The sequence below is a fragment of the Triticum dicoccoides genome, chromosome 1B (assembly GCF_002162155.2).
Source record: "Triticum dicoccoides isolate Atlit2015 ecotype Zavitan chromosome 1B, WEW_v2.0, whole genome shotgun sequence".
NCBI lineage: Eukaryota > Viridiplantae > Streptophyta > Magnoliopsida > Poales > Poaceae > Triticum > Triticum dicoccoides.
This window is the reverse complement of record NC_041381.1, coordinates 452,884,183-452,905,007: the sequence shown is the minus strand read 5'-3', so window position 1 is coordinate 452,905,007 and position 20,825 is coordinate 452,884,183. Positions and strand designations below refer to the sequence as shown.

The window sequence follows — 20,825 nt, the reverse complement described above, 5'->3', positions numbered from 1 at the left end:
AGTTTTGGCCCGTACTTCTCTGCTTTGATATCTTCGAGCCTGCTGTTGATAGAATGCGGAACGGGCCTTTGCCACGTCATGCTTCTCTTCCAATGCGTCCAAGCTGTCCTACCGATCGAGCTCGACTTCTCTTTCTTCCTACATGCGCACGCAAGGTGAGTCATGAATTATGTCGCAGGGCAGGACTGCCTCTGCGCCGTATACCATAAAAAATGGTGTGAAACCGGTAGTGCGATTCGGCGTGGTCTGCAGCCCCCAGAGTACGGAGTCAAGCTCCTCTACCCAGTGCATGTTGGATTCCTTGAGGGATCGCACTAATCTGGGTTTGATGCCGCTCATGATTAGACCTTTGGCTCGCTCCACTTGACCGTTAGTTTGTGGGTGATAGACTGAAGCGTAATCGAGCTTAATGCCCATGTTTTTGCACCAGAGTTTAACTTCATCGGTCGTAAAGTTTGTGCCTTTTGTCAGTAATGATGCTGTGGGGGACGCCATAACGGTGTACAACCCTGGATATGAAGTCTATCACCGGTCCAGATTCGGCCGTCTTAACAGGCTTGGCCTCTATCCATTTGGTAAATTTATCCACCATGACCAGTAGATATTTGTGCTTGTGGGTTCCTCCTTTAAGGGGTCCCACCATGTCAAGCCCCCAGACCGCAAAAGGCCAGGTAATGGGTATGGTTTGTAGGGCGGTAGGCGGCATGTGGCTTTGATTAGCGAATAATTGCCAACCGACGCATCGCTGGACTAAGTCCTGAGCGTCTGCCCGGGCCGTCGGCCAATAAAATCCGGTACGGAAGGCCTTGCTCACAAGGGCTCGGGCTGCGGTGTGGTGCCCGCCGAGTCTAGCGTGAATTTCTGCCAAAAGCTGTCGTCCTTCCTCTTCGGAGATACACCTTTGAAGGACTCCGGTGGTGCTTTTCTTATAAAGCTCTCCTTCGTGGACTTTATAGGCTTTAGATTGCCGCACTATGCAGCGTGCCTCATTTTGGTCCTCGGGGAGTTCCTGTCTAGTTAAGTAGGCTAAGAATGGTTCTGTCCACGGGGCAATTACTGCCATTATTACATGGGCTGAGGGTGTGACTTCATTGACGGAGTCTTCTGTTGTGTTAGGGTGTTCGGGGTCAGGTGATGCGGCCTGGTCCGGATTGTTAATTCCGGATTCCCCTTCCCACTGTACGGATAGCTTGAATAGCCTTTCCAGGAAAATGTTGGGGGGCACTGCATCGCGCTTTGCGCCGATGCGTGCCAAGACGTCTGCTGCCTGATTATTTTCCCGGGCTATATGGTGGAATTCCAGCCCTTCAAACCGGGCTGACATATTTAGGACGGCGTTGCGATAAGCTGCCATTTTCGGATCTTTGGCGTCAAAGTCTCCATTTATTTGGGATATCGCGAGGTTCGAATCCCCACGCACCTCTAGGCGTTGAATGCCCATGGAAACTGCCATCCGAAGGCCATGTAGAAGGGCCTCGTATTCGGCTGCGTTGTTGGAGTCCGTATACATTATTTGGAGTACAGATTGGACTGTATCTCCTGTTGGGGACGTCAGGACAATGCCAGCCCCCAGACCCGCCAGCATTTTGGAGCCGTCAAAGTGCATGGTCCAGTTGGAATATGTGCCATACTCTTTAGGGAGTTCGGCTTCAGTCCATTCAGCGACGAAGTCGGCCAAGGCTTGCGACTTGATGGCTCGCCGTGGCTTATATGTTATGTCGAACGGGAGGAGCTCAATGTCCCATTTGGCAATCCGGCCCGTTGCGTCGTGGTTGTTTATGATATCGTTAAGAGGTACTTCAGAGGCTATTGTTATCGAACACTCTTGAAAGTTGTGTTGTAGCTTCCGGGATGCCATGAACACTGCGTATGCTATTTTTTGGTAATGCGGGTACCGGGACTTGCATGGAGTGAGGACAATGGACACGTAGTACACTGGTTTCTGGTCAGGGAATTTGTGTCCGTCCGTTTCTCGTTCGACGATGAGGACTGCGCTTACAACTTGGTGAGTTGCTGCGATGTATAACAACATTGGTTCGCCGATGTTCGGCGCGGCCAGGACAGGGTTTGTTGCCAGTATGGCTTTTATTTCTTCAAGTCTGGCCGTGGCAGCATCGGTCCACTCGAAGTGTTCGGTGCGCCGGAGGAGGCGATAAACGGGTAATGCCTTTTCCCCCAAGCGGGAGATGAAGCGGCTTAGAGCCGCCACGCATCCAGTCAATTTTTGTATTTGCTTGAGATCTTTTGGAATATCCAATTGTGACAGAGCTCGGATCTTGGCTGGGTTTGCTTCAGTTCCTCTACCGGATACAATGAAGCCCAAGAGCTTTCCAGCTGGTACGCTGAAAACACACTTTTCCGGGTTAAGCCTAATGTCATATGTTCGGAGGTTATCGAACGTGAGCCTCAAGTCGTCTATTAGAGTTTCGACGTGTTTGGTTTTGACGACCATGTCATCCACATACGCTTCAACCGTTTTGCCGATCTGGTTGGCCAGCCATGTCTGAATCATGCGCTGATATGTTGTGCCGGCGTTTTTTAGCCCGAAGGGCATTGTGTTGAAGCAGAATGGGCCATATGGGGTGATGAATGCCGTTGCGGCTTGGTCTGACTTTGCCATCTTGATTTGGTGGTAGCCAGAATATGCATCGAGGAAACACAATGAATCGTGTCCTGCAGTGGCGTCGATGATTTGATCAATGCGGGGGAGGGGGAAGGGATCCTTTGGGCAGGCCTTATTTAGGTCTTTGAAATCGACGCATAGGCGCCAGGATTTGTCCTTCTTTGGTACCATTACCAGGTTTGCCAGCCAGTCCGGATGTTTTATATCTCTGATGAATCCGGCTTCCAGTAGTTTGGCTAGCTCATCTCCCATGGCCTGTCTCTTAGGTTTGGAGAAACGCCGAAGAGTCTGCTTAACGGGCTTGAATCCTTTTAGGATGTTCAGGCTGTGCTCGGCCAGCCTGCGTGGGATTCCTGGCATGTCTGAAGGGTGCCAGGCGAAAATGTCCCAATTTTCTCGTAGGAATTCTCTGAGTGCGGCGTCTACATCAAGGCTTAGTTGTGCCCCGATGGAGGCCGTTTTTGTAGTGTCCGTTGGATGGACTTGGAACTTGACTATTTCGTCTGCCGGCTTGAAGGAGGTGGACTTGGATCTTTTGTCGAGTATCACGTCATCCCTGTCCACCGTGGAGTGCAACACAGTTAGTTCCTCGGCCGCCAGGGCTTCGGACAATGCCTCGAGGGCCAGTGCGGCTGTATTGTTTTCGGCGCGGAGCGCTATGTCCGGATCACTAGCAAAAGTGATGATTCCGTTGGGTCTGTGCATTTTGAGCTTCATGTACCCGTAATGGGGTATAGCTTGAAAAATTGTGAATGCTTCTCGCCCTAACAGAGTGTGGTATCCGCTGCTGAACGGGGCCACTTGAAATGTGACCTCCTCGGATCTGTAATTATCCGGCGTGCCGAACACCACATCCAGTGTGATTTTCCCTGAACATCACGCTTCCTGGCTGGGGATTATTCCTCTAAAGGTTGTGTTGCTTCGCTCAATGTGGCTCCAGTCTATTTCCATTTTTCCCAAGGTTTCCTCATAGATGAGGTTCAATCCGCTGCCACCGTCCATGAGTACCTTTGTAAGTCAGAAGCCGTCCACTATCGGACTGAGGACCAGTGCGGCTGGTGCTCGAGCTGTCCGGAATTTAGGTTCGTCATTGGCATTAAAGGTAATAGCCATGTCACTCCATGGGTTTATTGTTGCTACTTGGTAGACTTCAGTAAGGCTTCGGAGCGTTCGTTTCCTCACATTGTTTGATGCGAAAGTCTAGAAGACTGTTAACACCGTACTGTTGTTTCTGGGGTGGTGCTCTGCAGATTCTGGAGTTAGAAGCTCCTCGCCACTTCTGGCCACCTGCCGGAGTATCCAACATGCTCTAAGGCTATGAGTTGGTGTGGCTTCCTCTGTATTATGAATTTTACAGGGTCCATTGAGCCATCCCTCCAGTACGGTTCCATACCCTATAGAGGGTTTTTGTTTTTTGCTGTTTGGCCCAGGTGCCTGGAGGTAATGTGCCCTTTTGTTTCGGACTGGGATTGTATTCAGGGTCGGATTGTCCCAGAATTTTGTTTTGGTTTTTCGAACGCTTTCTGTCGCACAGTACTTTCGTACTATGGATGTCAAGTCGGTGAAGCGTGTAATTTCGCGGCGACTTATGGCGTTGAGGATTCCGATGTCCGTGCAGTTGTTACAGAAGAATGAAATTGCATCCCTCTCGCGGCAGTCATTTATCCTGTTCATAACCAGGAGGAATCTGGCCCAGTAATGGTGTACTGTCTCCCCGGGCTCTTGCCGAATTTGGGATAGATCCCTTATATTTGGGTGGGCGGGTGGATTTAAATCCGGAACCTCCTCTGATCTAAGACTCAGAGGCCAAGAAATTTCCGAACTCGGAAGCTTGTTTTCTTGGGCGTGATTCAATGAATCAGGCCCGCTACCCAACTTTAGGTTCAAGGCTTGGGTGACGTCCACCTCTCCGCGGATGTCCAGCTTGGAGGGATCAGGAATCCGGACATATCTGGTCCTTAGGATGGGCGAAGATTCGCCGCATTGTTCCTCCACCACTTCAACATGGTGGGTGTCCTGGGAAGAGTCAATCTCTCTCTGATCGGGTTTAAGCCCAATCTGGCCGTAATCTGTAGCGACTCCTAGGGCGGTGATGTGATCCAAGAGCTCGTTTAAGGAAGAGAGCTCCATCGGATCTAACTGCTCGGCGAGTTCTGAGCTGATGTGGAGATCGCTTTCGATGACCCGAGAGGTCGTCATCGGCGCGGCGGCCGAACAGGCGGTCATCAAAAAGCCGCCTAACCGGAGAGTTTGGCCGATAGCCAAGGCTCCTTTAGCAACAGCGCCGTCTTTAAAGACGGGGTGCGGCATCTTTCCTGACGGTGACGACACAGAGGAACTCTCAATGAAAGCACCAATGTCGGTGTCAAAACCGGCGGATCTCGGGTAGGGGGTCCCGAACTGTGCGTCTAGGCGGATGGTAACAGGAGACAAGGGACACGATGTTTTTACCCAGGTTCAGGCCCTCTCGATGGAGGTAAAACCCTACTCCTGCTTGATTAATATTGATGATATGGGTAGTACAAGAGTTGATCTACCACGAGATCAGAGAGGCTAAACCCTAGAAGCTAGCCTATGGTATGATTGTTGCTCGTCCTACGGACTAAATCTCTCTGGTTTATATAGACACCGGAGAGGGCTAGGGTTACACAGAGTCGGTTACAATGGGAGGAGATCTTCATATCATATCGCCAAGCTTGCCTTCCACGCCAAGGAAAGTCCTATCCGGACACGGGACGAAGTCTTCAATCTTGTATCTTCATAGCCCGTGAGTCCGGCCAAAGGTCATAGTCCGGCCATTCGGACACCCCCTAATCCAGGACTCCCACAGTGGGGATGATGAAGAATATGCTCTTCAACATCATGCATGGTATCCCTATCAATTACCATGATTTCTTCATGAGGACTCTAGCGAATGTTGCACTTTCATCGTTTGAGCTGAAGCCTTATGCTCCGTGGATCATGAGATTCCTCAGATCAAGGACTTCACTCAACTACAAGGCAGATACTCTTAATCATGGCAGCTACTTGCCCCCAATTGAAGTCCTCAAGCGGACCATTTCCTCATCCGATGAGAAGGGCAAGTCACCAGCTGTGATCGATGAAGGCATTCGTCCATTGGATGGTCAGTTTCGCAAAGCTGCATCTTATTCCACCAATGATGACTCTGCCACACATGATTCTGCTGCCAATGCTCCAAAGTCAAGTCCTCAAGCTACTGCTCCTCGTGTGATGACTGACCGTGAACTGCTCATAAGTCTTCACCAGAAGGTCGATCAGAATCACAAATGGGTTAAGCATCAGTTTGGCTCTATTCTTCATAACATGACCTCTACACATAATGCAGTGAAGAAAAACCAGTACTACCTCCATGAAATATTTGATCGCACCTGGGCTATTCTATCACATCTATATGGCGAAGAAGATCTGAAGCAAATGGGCTTCAAGGAAGACTTTGACTGGTCTGCACCTCCACCGAAGAAATACAAGAAGGTCAAGGTTCCTTCCTTGGTGGCCAGCTCATATTCTTCATCACGCGCCAAGGACGAGCATGAAGATTTGGACGACACTGCAGCAGGCCCTACAATGACTCAAGACCCTGACAACGCTGGCGCTCCTCCATCATCATGATATTCTTCAGGGGCGTTAGTCCTCAGTTTCAACCCTTTTGGTCATTCGATGACAAAGGGGGAGAAATTTGAGTTAGTCTTCAAGCGGGTCTATATATGGGCATTTTTTTGCTAAGTTGCAACTCTCGTTCTTCTGATGACTTTGCTGGATCGAGTTGTAATCTTAAACTCTATGGTGGCTTGATACTTTTATTGTGTTCTTCTGCATGCTTATTCCTCATTAATGTTAATGCACGCATGCTGAATTACATCAGTCACCATATTTCATCATTCATTTCAAATTCCTCATATTATATGTCAAATGCGTGCATGAATTACAAGATATAGGGGGAGATCTCCATGATTAGACTCTTCAAGTGTGCATTGCTTCAAAAGCAAATTCCTCACGTTGCACATCTTCAGGGGGAGTTCTTCTATATCTTGCAATCAAATTCCTCAATATTAGTATTTACACTTCACATGTTTTTCCCCGTTGAAAACTTAACCTATATTGTCATCAATCACCAAAAAGGGGGAGATTGTAAGTGCATCTAGTGCCCCTTAGTGATTTTGGTGTATTGAAGACTTATAGGTTAAGGGACTGATGCGTTTGTGAGTGTACACAGGTCTATAAGTCTATGAGGAGTTTGATATTTACAGAGAAATTCGACCCCTAAAAATGAAGTTCTTCGACTGAAGACTTTGGATTTCTGAAGACTTTCTGAAGACTTTGAAAGTGAAGAAATTGGTGTGACCTTGAAGACTTGGTAATCATTCGAGGAACATGAAGCGTGAAGACTTTTGTTTTCCTAGTTTCATTTTCTCTTTCTTGAGCCATAGGAAACACCGTACTGTTAAAGGGGGTCGAGGAAATACTAAGGAAAAATTTCCATGTGATGCTCAACTCAAAATCCTACACCTACCAATCCTTTCAAGTGAAGCCATTGGAAATCTCGCACAGTTCAGCCATATTCTTCAGTGACAGAGACGAAGTTCTTCTGGTCTCTGAGGAATTTGTTCTGACTGAAGAGTTAGGAATTCGCCAGTGCGGATTGCCTACCAAGTGAGGAACATGATAGCCCTGAGGTATTTGAGAGTCAAATATTCCGACCGTTGTTGTGCTACGCGCCAGCTATCCCAAAATATCTACCCACCTAACGGTCATATCAGACAAGGGCATTTATGTCTTATCATGTCGGGCTGCTCCGCGGCTATAAATAGCCGCCCCCTACAATCACTAGTTGGTTGGCTGCTCCGAGAGAAACTGACACTTGTCATTTGAGAGCAACCCATCCTCCGAGGACTTTGAGTGAAAATCATCAAGTGAGGAAATCCCAAACCCAAACCTACAAAACCCCAAGTGATTGAGCATCACTGAAGAGATTGATCCTGCGTGGATCCGACGCTTGTTTCCTTTGAAGACTGTGCTTCTTCCAGACGGTTAGGCATCAAGGTCTAGAGCATCCAAGAGGAATTGTGGATCGCCGAGTGACCGAGTTTGTGAAGTTTCAGAAGTCACCTGAAGACTTACCACGAGTGATTGGGCGAGGTCTGTGTGACTTTAGCTCAAGGAGAATACGGTGAGGACTGTGTGTCCAGGACTGGGTGTCCTCGAGTTTAAATACTCAGCCGCTCCAACCAGATGTATAACTGAGACAACAGTTGGAACTGGTCTACCAAATCATTGTCTTCACCGAGCTTACTGGTTCTATTTCCTCAACTCTTTAAATTCCTCATGTATGTTGTTGTGTGCCTGTTCATATGTGTTTGAAGACTTTGACTGAAGACTTTCTCAATTTCCTCAGTTCTATTTCTTCAGTATGTCCGTCTTCTTCCTTGTGTTATCCTGTGTTTACGCTTTCTGTACTGTGTGTGTGTGTGTCTTCATTTCATCATGATGACTATGCTTGTGTTATGTTATGTTCCTTTCTGAGTACTTATTCCGCTGCAAGTAGTTCTTCATTTAGGAATTTCCTCACCAGCAAATTCCTCAGTGAAGAATTCATAAAAATCGCCTATTCACCCCCTCTAGTCGATATAACGCACTTTCACGCCCTTCATGCTACACCCTCGCCGAGCACCTACAACAGAGGCGGCGATTGGTACATGGACACCGGCGCTGCTGCTCACATGGCCTCCAACCCCGGTATCCTCTCCCATGCTTCCCCCTATCCCTTCAACTCTCGCATCGTGGTTGGTGATGGCTCCTCTCTTCCCATAACTCATCATGGTTCATCCTCCCTTCCGTTTCCCTCTTCGTCTTTAACTCTCAATAATGTGCTCGTTTCACCGTCCTTAATCAAAAACCTATGTTCTGTTAAATCTCTCACTCGTGAAAATCTTGTCATTGTTGAATTTGACTCTCTTGGTTTCTCTGTCAAGGATGCTCGCTCCCGGAGGGTTTTGCACCGATGTGATTCCCCCGACGATCTCTATCCATGTGGTCCTACGATGAGTGGCGGACCGGTTGCTCTTCATGCCGATGTCTCACTTTGGCATGCTTGACTTGGTCATCCCGGCGCCGACGCTCTTCATAAAATTTTGAGCACCTTTTCTTTTCCATGTAATAAATCGGCGGCTCATACATGTCATGCTTGCCGCATAGGAAAACATGTTCGCTTGCCGTTTCCTTCGTCTACATCAATAGCCACTTTTCCTTTTGATGTTATTCATTGTGATGTTTGGACATCTCCGTGCCTAGTAATTCGGGCTTATCATATTATCTTGTGATTTTAGATGATTTTTCTCACTTCACTTGGACTTTTCCGCTGCGCCATAAATCCGACGTTGCCTCCACCCTCCAGTCCTTTTATGCTTATGTCCACACCCTCTTTCATCGCACCATTGCTCACCTTCAAACGGATAATGGGAAAGAATTTGATAATCTCGCCATTCGACATCTTCTATCCACTCATGGCACTGTTTTCCGCCTTACATGTCCATACACCTCCCAATAAAACGGCTGTGTCGAACGTGTTCTTCACACCCTCAATGAGAGTGTTCGTGCGCTGCTTTTCCATGCACACATGCCCGCCCGGTTTTGGCCCGATGCTCTTGCCACCATCACTCTCCTTCTCAACATCCGGCCATGCAAACCACGATAGAGCTATACACCTCATCATCTTTTGTTCGGGTCTCCCCCATCCTATGACGATCTTCATGTCTTTGGTTGTTTGTGTTACCCCAACATCACCGCCACCGCTCCACATAAGCTTGCGCCTCGGTCTCTCGCCTGTGTCTTTCTCGGCTATCAACCAAACACCAAAGGATTTCGCTGCTACGACCCGGTCTCTCGTCGTGTGTTCGTCTCGCGACACGTTTACTTTGATGAGGTTGTTTTTCCCTTTGAGCAGGTTACACCGTCAACAAGCTCCGTCTTCGGATGATCTCCCTCGACGGCCTCGTGGAGCCCTTGCGCTTCCTCTGCCACGACCCCGTGCATCTCTGACGGGTCCTTCGGCAGGGCCTCCCTTGCCGGCTCAGGTGGAGCCGGCCTCGTCCCTCCAGGCTTCGGCGCCCGCTCTAGCTAGCCTGGTCGGCTCAGGCGGAGCTGGCCTCGCTCCTCTGGGCTTCGGCGCCAGCCCTCGCTGGCCTTGCTCAGCAGATGTCTCGGTCGAGCCCTCTCCCGCTCCGCCCATGTTGGTTGCGGCCTTGCCCGCCCCAACATCGCATGGCCTCGCCTGCCGGCTCGTCAGCCTCGGCCGCGGTCTCTTCTCCGCCACCCGCGGCCTTGCCTGCGGTCATGTCGCCGTCACCCGCGGTCTCCTCCGCGGACGTCTCTTTGCCACCCGCGGCCTCGCCCGCGGTCTTGATACTGCCGTCCGCGGTCTCACCTGAGGACTTGACCGCCACCTCATCCGCGGTTTCTCCCGCGGCCACGCCCTCGTCCTCTTCTGTGGTTGTGCCTCCGCCTCGACGACGGGCTCGGCCCCCGCCTCTGCCTCCTCATCACTCTATGGTGACGCGTGCCAAAGACGGGATTCATCAACCGAACCCTCGCTATCACAAGCTCAGCATCACAGTCCTCTCTACGGTACCACGCTTGGTTCGTTCTGCACTGAGCGATCCGCCCTGGCTCTCGGCTATGTGTGCTGAGTATGATGCTCTTGTCGCCAACCGGACCTGGACGTTGGTCCCCCGCCCCCTGGCACTAACATCATCACCGTGAAGTGGGTCTTTCGGCATAAGCTTCTTCCGGATGGCTCTCTGGACAGGTACAAGGCCCGCTGGGTTGTTCGCGGTTTTGCACAACGTGCCGGTGTCGACTTCTCGGAGACCTTCTCCCCGGTCATCAAACCCGCCACGATTCTTGTTGTTCTTCAGCTCGCCGCCTCTCGTCACTGGCCTGTTCATCAGCTCAACATCAACAATGCTTTCCTCCATGGTCATCTTCAGGAGCGTGTTCTACGTCAGTAGCCTACTGGTTTTGTTGATCCCACTCGGCCTGACGATGTTTGTCTACTATCACGGTCTCTCTACGGTCTGAAGCGGGCGCCTCGTGCGCGGTATCAACGCATTGCAGCATTCCTCACTGCTCTCGGTTTTCGCAGCACCACCTCCGACACATCGTTGTTTGTGCTTCATCGAGTTGATCATGTTGCCATGCTTCTTCTATATGTTGACGATATCGTCATCACTGCCTCTCATGCGGACTTACTTCGCGACATCATTGGCCGCCTCGGTTCCGAGTTTCGGCTTAAGGACTTGGGCGCATTGCACTTCTTCCTCGGCATCAATGTGCGTCGTGACTCTTCTGGATTTTTTCTTCATCAAGGAAAATATGCTCTTGATCTCTTGGATCGTGCTGGCATGACCGACTGCAAACCTGCTGCCACTCCTGCCGAGGCCAAGCCGAAGCTCTCTGCCACTGCTGGACAACCTGCCACGGATGCCGCACTCTACCGCAGTATTGTTGGTGCTCTTCAGTACCTCACGCTCACCAGACCAGACATTCAGTTTGCAGTGCAGCAGGTTTGCCTGCAAATGCACTCGCCTCGTGATGTTCACTGGTCGTTGGTCAAGTGCATTCTCCGGTACATTCGTGGCACACCAACATTTGGTCTTCGTCTTCGTGCCTCCGCCTCCACCGAGTTGTTTGCTTACACTGATGCGCATTGGGCCGGTTGCCCCGACACTCGACGATTTATGTCGGGATATTGCGTCTTCTTCGGCGACTCTCTCATCTCATGGTCCTCTAAGCGGCAGCCCACCGTCTCCCGCTCGAGTGCTGAGGCTGACTACTGTGTCGTTGCCAACATTGTTGCCGAGACATGTTGGTTACGTCAACTACTTGGCAAACTTCGGGTCTCGATCCCGAAAGCTACGGTGGTTTTCTGTGATAATGTTTCGGCCACCTATCTCGCGGCGAATCCAGTGGAGCATAAGCGCACCAAGCACATTGAACTTGATGTTCACTTCATTCGCCATAAGATTCAGTTGGGTCAGCTCCGTGTTCTTCATATACCGACCACCCAACAGTTTGCCGACATTATGACCAAGGGGCTTCCAACCGCTGCATTCCAGGAGTTCCGTTCCAGTCTTTGCATCGCCGACGCCGATGCTTGTGTTGAACGTGACATATTTGTATTGCTATTCCTATCTTCTCTAGCCTTGTATAGTTGACTCCTAGAGATATGGTAGGATTAGTTTCCTTGCCACGCAAGACATCATGTGTATATATTGTGACCGACTCCCTGAAATACAATTGAGTTGCACCAAATATTCTCTCTACAGAAACCAGCGAGTTTAATGTTTGAATTATGCACTTTGAATAAATTTTATGTTTGACTTTTTTCTATGAACAAATGTTATTTTACATATAATATTCATCTATATGATTGACGTGCATGGATTTAAAATTTTCATACAAGGAATGAAGTTGTGCAATCATGATATTTGAGGAGCCACCCAGCGCTGCTTGGGTTCATAATCAGACACGTTTGCGAACGTTTAAAGGACCGGATTTGCCGAGCTCGGTTATAGATGCTCTAAGCCGGAGAGCTTGCGCACGCATATGTAATAATTTGTTCGCGCCCAAGTCCTGAATTATTTCCATGTGTTTTTCGTGTCCACGGCAAAGATACGCAAGGCAGACACGTTGCAGTACTCTTTTTTTCTCGAGATTAGGTACTCGCCGTACTGGACTGGATGAATAGACTGCTCATGTTTCACGTTTTCATGTCCGTTCTGTGTCCAGCATGAATCAGTTCAACAAACATTTTTCCAATTGTTTCCCTAAAAAAAACATTTCTCCAATCGTGTGGTTGCCACGGAACGGGTCGATGTGCCCCCGTAGCATGTCGCCATACGCTATAAATTTTCCTGTCGGTACCAAAGTTCCTATAACACTTCGTTGCTCCCTGTTGGCGCGAGCATCAAATTAATTGTTGCTGTGCCATTAGCATCTGCTCGTCTGCCGGCTGCCACTATACGGACGAAATGAGCTATGTTTTCAGAGCACTGCTGCTGGTCATCTTCCCTCCAACTCCAATGCAATGCAACAACACAACTCAACTGTTAAGGATCTCAGCCGTCCAACAATATTATGCACACATCTCCTATTTCGAAAAGTTTTCCATTAGTCTGAACTCGGTGGTTTTCTTCTTTTAAACTGCAGGCAAAAATGTGTTGTTCAGTAGAATCAAGGAGTTGGCGCGCAAGTGCCCGTCTGAAAATAAAACGGCATTGCAGGAAAGCCTTTTCAAAAGTTACACTGTAACAACCAAAGTTTTGACTCTTTCAGAACAAAGACCACACGCAACAACAACAAAGGAAATAGAAACAGACATTGCTAGGTTTACAAGCACCTCGCGGCTGAAAGCCATAGAGCACCATTTTCCATCACTCTCTTCTGGCTCCGCGAAAAATGTCATCAGTCAGATAGAAGGAGTGTGCAGTTGCCGTCATCATCATCTAATCAAACGGAAGAACTGAAGCCAGAGGATAGGGTGTGTTCACTGAGACCATCTGCATCTACGATTTCCTCTTCTTTCGAGTCCGGGCGCTCCTCCATGAGCTGAGAGCAGATGATGAACCACCGCGCCTTAGAATCTTCGGCCTCCTCCCTTTTCTCTTGCCCGTGTAGCAGGGCTTCAAGATCCCCTGGAGGCCCATCCAGGTTGTGCCGCCTTCTTCCTTGACGACCGCCATGGGGGCGGCGACGCTCTCATCCTCAGAATGTGCTACAGTTTCTCTCTTGACAGGTACCTGTTCCCTCTTGACTGATACCCGTAGTCGCTGGCATGGGTGACTGATCACCTCAAAATTTTGATACCCTTCCTCAGCTGGTTGGTTGTCGATCAATACATCTTCCGAAGTCTGTAAGCAAAGCAAGATAACAGTAAAGAGTTGACCTCCTCCAAATACACCAACACAACAACCACAACAACAACAACAAAGCCTTTAGTCCCAAACAAGCTGGGGTAGGCTAGAGCTGAAACCCATAACATCATTTGACACCACACCCGGTTCCAATATGGCGTGTCGCTAAGATTACGCCCCAACGATTTTCTTTTGGGTTTCATCTCCTTCAAATACACAGTTCTTTAAAATTGCCACTTTTAAGCCTTACCCATGATTTAGTACGCATCAAATCCCATTAGTGATCATGTTTAAAATATTTCAGTAGACAACCTATCATTGTTAGCCTTTACCTACTCAATTCACTAACATGGATTGTTAGCCACTTGGAAATGTCAAGGTTTGTCAAACCTGTCTGAAGTGTATAGTGTAGAATCTATGGCATATGAGAAGTTAACCAGAAACATTGTTGTGGAGAGTTTTGGCTCTTGAAGGGGTGGGGTGGTAGAGGTTGGAGCTCAAGCTCCTCCAAATAGGCGGACGAATTAGTTTGTCATGGCGTGATATAAAAGAGTTGTGGTAGCTTACCTGGTGTAGTTCACCAATTTTATCTGGATCTTCAACTGACAATAGGTTCATCGTGCTCTCAAAAATATCCATATTGTTAGCTTCTCCATAGCTTGAGACAGCACTATCGGGCATGTCCGTATCGCCCATATCACAATCCGATGCATCTTGAGGTGATATTTCAGGCATCTCAGTAACTTTGCCTTTTCCATGTGAGCAATTAGAGCTCTGTGCGCCATTGACCTGTGTGTTGACTTTAAGGAGAAGCCCCTTACTCTTCTTGGCCATTGCTTTCTTGAGATCTGATCTCAGACTACAAACCCTGTCTTGAACAGACTGAATGCTTACAAGAATCTGCTCGACAGTAGCATCGTCTCCATTACCGAGTAGCCAGTCAGCATCATTATTTCCTTTTGTGCTGTCATCTGCTGAAAGGTCAGAAAAACTTCTGTGAACTCATCTGCTACATATAAAACAAATCATTTTTATTTATTTCCAGCAAACAGAGCACTGATTACAATATGTATGGTTTCTTGTTAAACTGACCTTGACATGCAATTATGATTATAACTTTTACTACTTGAGTCATCATATCTAGAGTGCTACTATTATCGTAAGCAGGAAATGAGTTTTTTCTTCTATACAAGATGCAACCAACAGCGTCTTTGTGCTCTATAAGTATGCAACGCATTATTTCTGGACAAAAGCACTAGGAAAACGAATTCAGAAAGTAGAACAATACAATCACTAGCATTTAGGTGTTCGAGAGACCATATTTGTTTTCAAATCATGAAGCAATTGCCAGTGTTACCTAAGTTTCCATTGTCGTCGATAGAATGGCCATCACCTTCCGTTTTCTCTTTTTCTGCAGGACGATTGTAATGAGATCTCACTAGGGCAGATTGTAATAAATTGTGTGAAGTAGAACACAATGGTTACCATAATAAGACAATATGGTGTGGGTTGCGATGTATGAGGGAGCATTGATTTTCTCCTCATTTCTCTTTCTCTTCTTCCTCTTCATAGTCTTCCTGCAGCAATGAGAAGAGAAGGGCACTGATCTCGACGAGGAACAGTCCAACTCAATCATTTTTGTCTGCAACTCTTTCTCATGTTTAAGTACTGCAAGCTCCCTGTCATATCTGGATACTTGAGATTGCAAGTCTTTCATCCGCAGCTCTAACCATTGGCATCTCCACATTAATGGGCTGATATAGCTTCTCCAATGATCAGTCACTTTTTTCTTTCTGCAATGGATGATAAGTTGCGTTAAATACTCAAATATGCTTTGCGCAGTTGCGCCACAAGTTAATAGTAAGACCACTGAGATAACACCACAGATAGGAATCCAAGAAATAAGGCATTGCTACAAAACTAGAAACATACACACAACTGAGTGGCATATTATACATCTAAAGTACAGGCATCATCAAACTTGCAAGGGCCTTAGCTTGATGGAGAAGGGTTTGGGAAAGGCATCAGCTTTAATCAATTTACTTGCTTACAAAAATATCACAAACTAGAGCCAGCATGTGCGTTGGACAGAAGAGTAAACATTTCACTTGTGATATTGTTAAGTCCCACTGTCAGGAATCAATTACATCAGACCGAAGACATGCTTCTTTATCACTATAAGAATTTTTACATAGATGGGTATTAAATATAAAGTGGCACCTGGCTTGTTTTGCAGCCTGAACCATGTGGCTCATATGGTTACATAGTTGTAGCATGGCATAGTACCCACATGGGCCACACTAAAAGTCTAAAGTGACTAGTATATAATGCTTAGTTTGCTCTAAAAGTAAAAGTACCTCCTGATCAACCCCTTTACAACAAGGGGAGACAATGTGCAAGCAGGGTGCTATGTCTGCATGGACCCACACCTTGTGGAGGGTGCGCACCAAGTGGACACTGGACTTTAACATATTGGAGTACGAATGCTCTGACTAGAAAAGATGAAGTCTAGAAACTAGTCAAAAAAGAGTTCGATGAAGGAACATAGCCCTTCGATAGGGAATCAAGCTCATGCACTAATAGCACCAAATATATATACAAGGAACTGCACATGCGAACTTCAACTGCAAATTACTAATTCGTAAATTGCTTATGAATTATAAGTTCCTCAGGGTATGCACTTCCAACCCGTTCTGAACTGATAGAAGACCTAAACTAGTCTCTGCCTACAGCAAACATGTGTAGCATATTACTGTTCTTCAGCTGACTCTATCTAATTACTATGCCTTTTATTCAGAATTTCTTAATTTCTCACTGGCTAACATCATGCTCCTTTCAAACTGTAGACAAACTAACAATTGCTTGGCATATTAAGTACCACAAATTCATGTCTCACATTAGACATTCAAGATAAGAAGTTTTCTGGCTAATTTTCAGAGGGAAAAATACCGTCCAGATAAGAGCGATTACAGCTCAAATGAGTATAGTAACTCAGTAACTTTGCTTCTAGCATAATTTTCATTCTGTTCGAGTCTATCACGAGATGAGCGACTGCTGAAAACATGATTTGACATTTATATTAAGGCAGAAAAACAAGGTAGGGAGGTAATCAGTTACCCAAACAACTTACTTCAATAATCTATCCAAATTGTCAGCAGCAGCTGCATCCAAGAGTGCAGCAGCATCACCATTATGAGGATATCGGCAGAATGGTGAGTCTACTTCAATGTCACTAATCTCTGAAGGCTTTGCATCATCCTGAGATCCAGATAGTGTGTCCCCAAAGGAACTTGAACACTCAGTGGCATCGGGGTCTTCAGTTTTTGCCAATTTGCGGCAAGCACCGCTACCACCATCTGGGCCAATAATGTCAACATTCCAATCTACTACTGCATTAGCATCCTCCATTTTAAGGTTGACTTTAGCTTCTGTATGCTCTGCTTAAATTAAGAGAACATAAGGGTTTTCAGCAAAAAAAAATCATGATAACATTTAGAGCAAAGTGCATTGCATGAGGAAAAACAATTTTCTTAGTAGACATAAATTGAAATCATCCATGGTAAATTTGTGAGACACCTGAAAATGTTCAGAACCCAAATGATAAGTGCACTGTAAATAGTTGCCAAAATAGTCCCATATGAGAAAATTCCAAAGAGATGGCCAGAATGCCTACATGTAGAAATAATATGATCTACCAAAATAGTTTCATATCACAACACACTACATCTTCAAATTGTAGTTGAAATCTACACGAAGGTACCACTTTCAAAAAGTAACTTATTCAAACTGTGACGATCAATTATGTATATGTCAACTTTAGTAATGAAACAATGTGTGAAATGGATTAAGTTCAGCCAAAGACCCTGCGATCAAGGATGCAAAGTGTAATATGTCACCTACTTTACCACAAGAGCAAATAACTGATAAACAATACTCCCTCCGTTCCATAACTGACAATAATTATGGAACGGAAGGAGTATATTCTAAGCAGGTGGCAATATCTTTGGTGGATTACAAAGGTTGCCTCAAAAAGAATCACAAACGGTGCTGCAGAAAATTATACACCACGTTGTTAGAGTAACAAACAGAATATATCATGACCATTGCCGTTACTTGGGTTTCCTCCATGAGATTCATTCATTTCATTCTTGATACCGGTAGTTTATACTACACTTGAAGAGGATTTCTAATCTACCAATGTTTTGGAGAAGGAATGCACATCCCTTGACTCAGGTGATGTGCATGCTCATGCCATATTTACCAGAGTATGGAATGATGTGCACAAGAAAGTAGTCTATCCGAGTATAACAGTAGAACTAATTTTCTACTGTATTTGTATTTCTCACATCTCTTGATTCACCGCCTCGTGGGAATGTGAAATATTTACTATTCCCCCATCGCTAGAATATGACGACTGAAATAATTGGCAATTGAAGTATAGCTTACTACTTGCGCTCGCGGAGGGCACCTCCATTGATTCGTAAACCGGAATGTAAGGAGTCAACTCGCAGAACTAACCGAGGAATGCGTTTGGCCAGAAAGACAGACGTCAAAGGCGGCGTCTGCCGCGCGTGCCGGCAGAGGGCAACACGACACGGCTGCGTGGGGCGACTCCCGGGCGGCGGCGCGGTCAGGTGCGCGGCGAAGGTGGCAGCAGCAGCGCGGACGGCTGGCGACGGAGGGTAGCAGCCTAGCAGGAGCAATGGCGGCATCTGCAACCCGGTGCCTGAGTGGCGGAGCAGCCTGGAGCGCGCGCACACCAGGCTGCAGCGGCGGCGATCTCCTCGCTGCCAGACCCTCGCGCGCCTCGCCGACACCCCCACCGGCTCTCGCTCGGGACTGCTCACAGCGAAGCAAAGTGTGGCGGCGGCGGCCGCAGCTCAGCTGTCGCACGAGCTGCTCGCGGGAGAAAACAAAAGTGGGAAGGAATAGAAAACGGTGTGGGGTACAACCAGATGTGACCAAAGTGAGGGGGTTGATACAACCCTAATGGGCCTTGTTGGGCTGTTCTTGGACATATCCTCCCGTAGTACTTCAGAGGCAGGGTTACCTCAAAAAAAAAACTTAACCGAAGCAGAGACCCCTCAATAAAAAAACCTTTGTCTCAAAAAAAAACTTAATCACTGTGCAGCACAGCGAAAAAACAAGTAGAAAAACAGACTGGTTTTTTTAGACAAAAAATGTATGAATTGTGTTAGAGAAAGTTCAACCCTGCACACACACTGTACCCTCCTAAAAGTAGGGACCCCCACTTCACACCTCATTTTCTTCCTATACGTATGCAAAAAGTACCCCGCTCCTACACCGCCGGAGCTCGCTCACAGCCCGCCGCGAGCTCGCTAACAACGATCGTCGGACCTCGAGGGAGCTCACCAGAGCTCATCACCCTGATAGCCAAACCTTGTCATAGCCTAGAGTTCGCCTGTGCTAGTTTTTTTAATACGAAAAAGAGAAGAAAATAAAGTACGGAGGAGATTATAGGGGAAATAGTTGGAGAGCAAAAAAAAGAAAAAAAGGCCCCCTAAAGTGATCCCCCTTAAACAAACACACCATTCTCAAGTTCCCCTAGCTAAAACAATCTCACTCCAAAGGGCCCAACCATGGTCGGTCACTGGATTCTTATGTTTTCAGAGAAAAAAAAATCTTGCTCCAATCTACTTTGGTTTTAGAGCTTCTTCGGCACCATAGAGATGCACCAGAGGCAATGAGCCATGACTCGAGGATAATGTGGCCATAATTTCTCAAATGTTCTAACAAATTAGAATAGAAACTTATGTAAAAGTAAAGCATGGTAGAATTGCATGACCAAATAATAATCCAATGAGAAGTAAACAATAAGCAATGCTTCCACTACAATGAAGCGATAGCTATCGATCGAAGACACCAGGCAATGAATCTATCAAAATAAGCGAAAACAAAGATACCGAATTCGGCAACCGGCAAATTCCACGATGTTGAAATCTCCACTGGTTGCTGAAGCCGGCAATAGCAGTACAAACGCAGGCCGCAGAATCTCTTGTGCGCTTCAGATAGAACCAACCACTCCTAGACATGCGACATCGATCAAACTAGCTCTGGATCGAAACCTATAAATTTCTAAGCAGTTTTTGCCTAATAACAGAACTTGCAACCTTCACAAGCATATTCTTCACAAATGTACATGTCAGAAAGCCTATCCGTCTCACATGACATGTTAACAGGCACCAAACCGACCGGGGTATGGAAGCATCGTCGGAAGCTTGCCATCCGAGCAGCCGACTAGGGCGGCGAGCGACAAGAACGGCCGGCGTCAAAGAACTGACCTTTGCTAGCATAGCCGCAGCAGTATATTTGCTACCAGAGCAACCTGACATCAGCAAAGCTAGAGCTCGCTGCTGGCGTTTCCTATCGAACAGGAGCAATAACCGCAACCAAACCTGAATTCGCAGGGTGAAAGAGGTCTCCCGTAGCTCGGATCCTCACTTGTTAACAGCAAATGCGCACGAGAACAGGAGCGCCCGCGCCGCCGCCGGCTCCGGAGACGCGCGCCGAGCGAGCTGGAATCGCCGCCAGCCGCCAGCGCTAGCTATGTGAATGGGGGGAGTACGCGACAAAGAAGGACGGCAGAGTTAACCGGGAGGAGGGAGGGAGCGGGGAGGAAGGCACCTGACCTACAGCGGCGCCGGAGGAGGCGGCGAGCGGGAGCGAGAGGCGCTTCGTTCCTTTCGTGCGGCGCCGCCGTCAGCTGGTGAGTAGGGAAGTATGGAAGAGCGAGGGAAGCAGCAGCCAGCGGGTTTTATTAAGTTAGGGCTACATGGGCCGGGCCGAGCTCTACAGCAGGATCACCACTTAATTTCTTGTTTCATTTTGGGAAAATTTTAATACGTGCCTATTATATAGATGGGATTTATGATCAAAACAGGTGAACCCTAGAGACGCCGAAGAGAGCTTAGGTTTTCCGTCCACTCCGCCGCCGGTTCCCTCGCCTCGGATCTCTCTATGGAACCGAAAGGTGGGGGAATCGCGTGCGGATTTAATTTCTACCATATTAGGTCTTTGTGACGTTTGCAGTGACGTCTCGAGGGTGAATGATTCGCTGGCTTTCCATCAAAACCGTGTTTGGGACATGGGGCTTTGAGGGCTTCCTCGTAGTTACGAGGTCGGTTCCCATTATAAGGTCTCCTAGAAATGTTGTTTCGACGCTGGTTTTTGAAGCTAGTATTTGTGTTGGTGACAAAATCTGAACCTCTGTCAGTATTCTTGCACTTGTTGCTATGGTTGCCACTGTGCCCCTG

The 20,825-nt window shown here is 47.5% G+C and overlaps 1 protein-coding gene across 4 annotated transcripts; it reads right to left on the bottom strand.

The window, feature by feature from the left end:
* Positions 1-12,866: 12,866 nt before the first annotated feature.
* On the bottom strand, positions 12,867-20,288 carry LOC119340692. Of its 4 annotated transcripts, none has more exons than XM_037612622.1 (6): positions 20,202-20,288; positions 16,682-16,988; positions 15,037-15,344; positions 14,909-14,962; positions 14,119-14,525; positions 12,867-13,548 (listed from the first exon to the last, which is right to left on the bottom strand). In XM_037612622.1, exons 2-6 carry the CDS (start codon positions 16,957-16,959, stop codon positions 13,204-13,206), a joined length of 1,392 nt encoding a protein of 463 aa, XP_037468519.1. In that variant the 5' UTR covers positions 16,960-16,988; positions 20,202-20,288; the 3' UTR covers positions 12,867-13,203. The 4 variants fall into 4 exon arrangements, with proteins under 4 accessions (XP_037468519.1, XP_037468525.1, XP_037468531.1 ...); XM_037612628.1 differs by having other exon boundaries at positions 20,197-20,285; XM_037612634.1 differs by lacking the exon at positions 20,202-20,288 and adding an exon at positions 18,070-18,483 and having other exon boundaries at positions 14,119-14,522.
* Between the last annotated feature and the right edge of the window lie 537 nt (positions 20,289-20,825).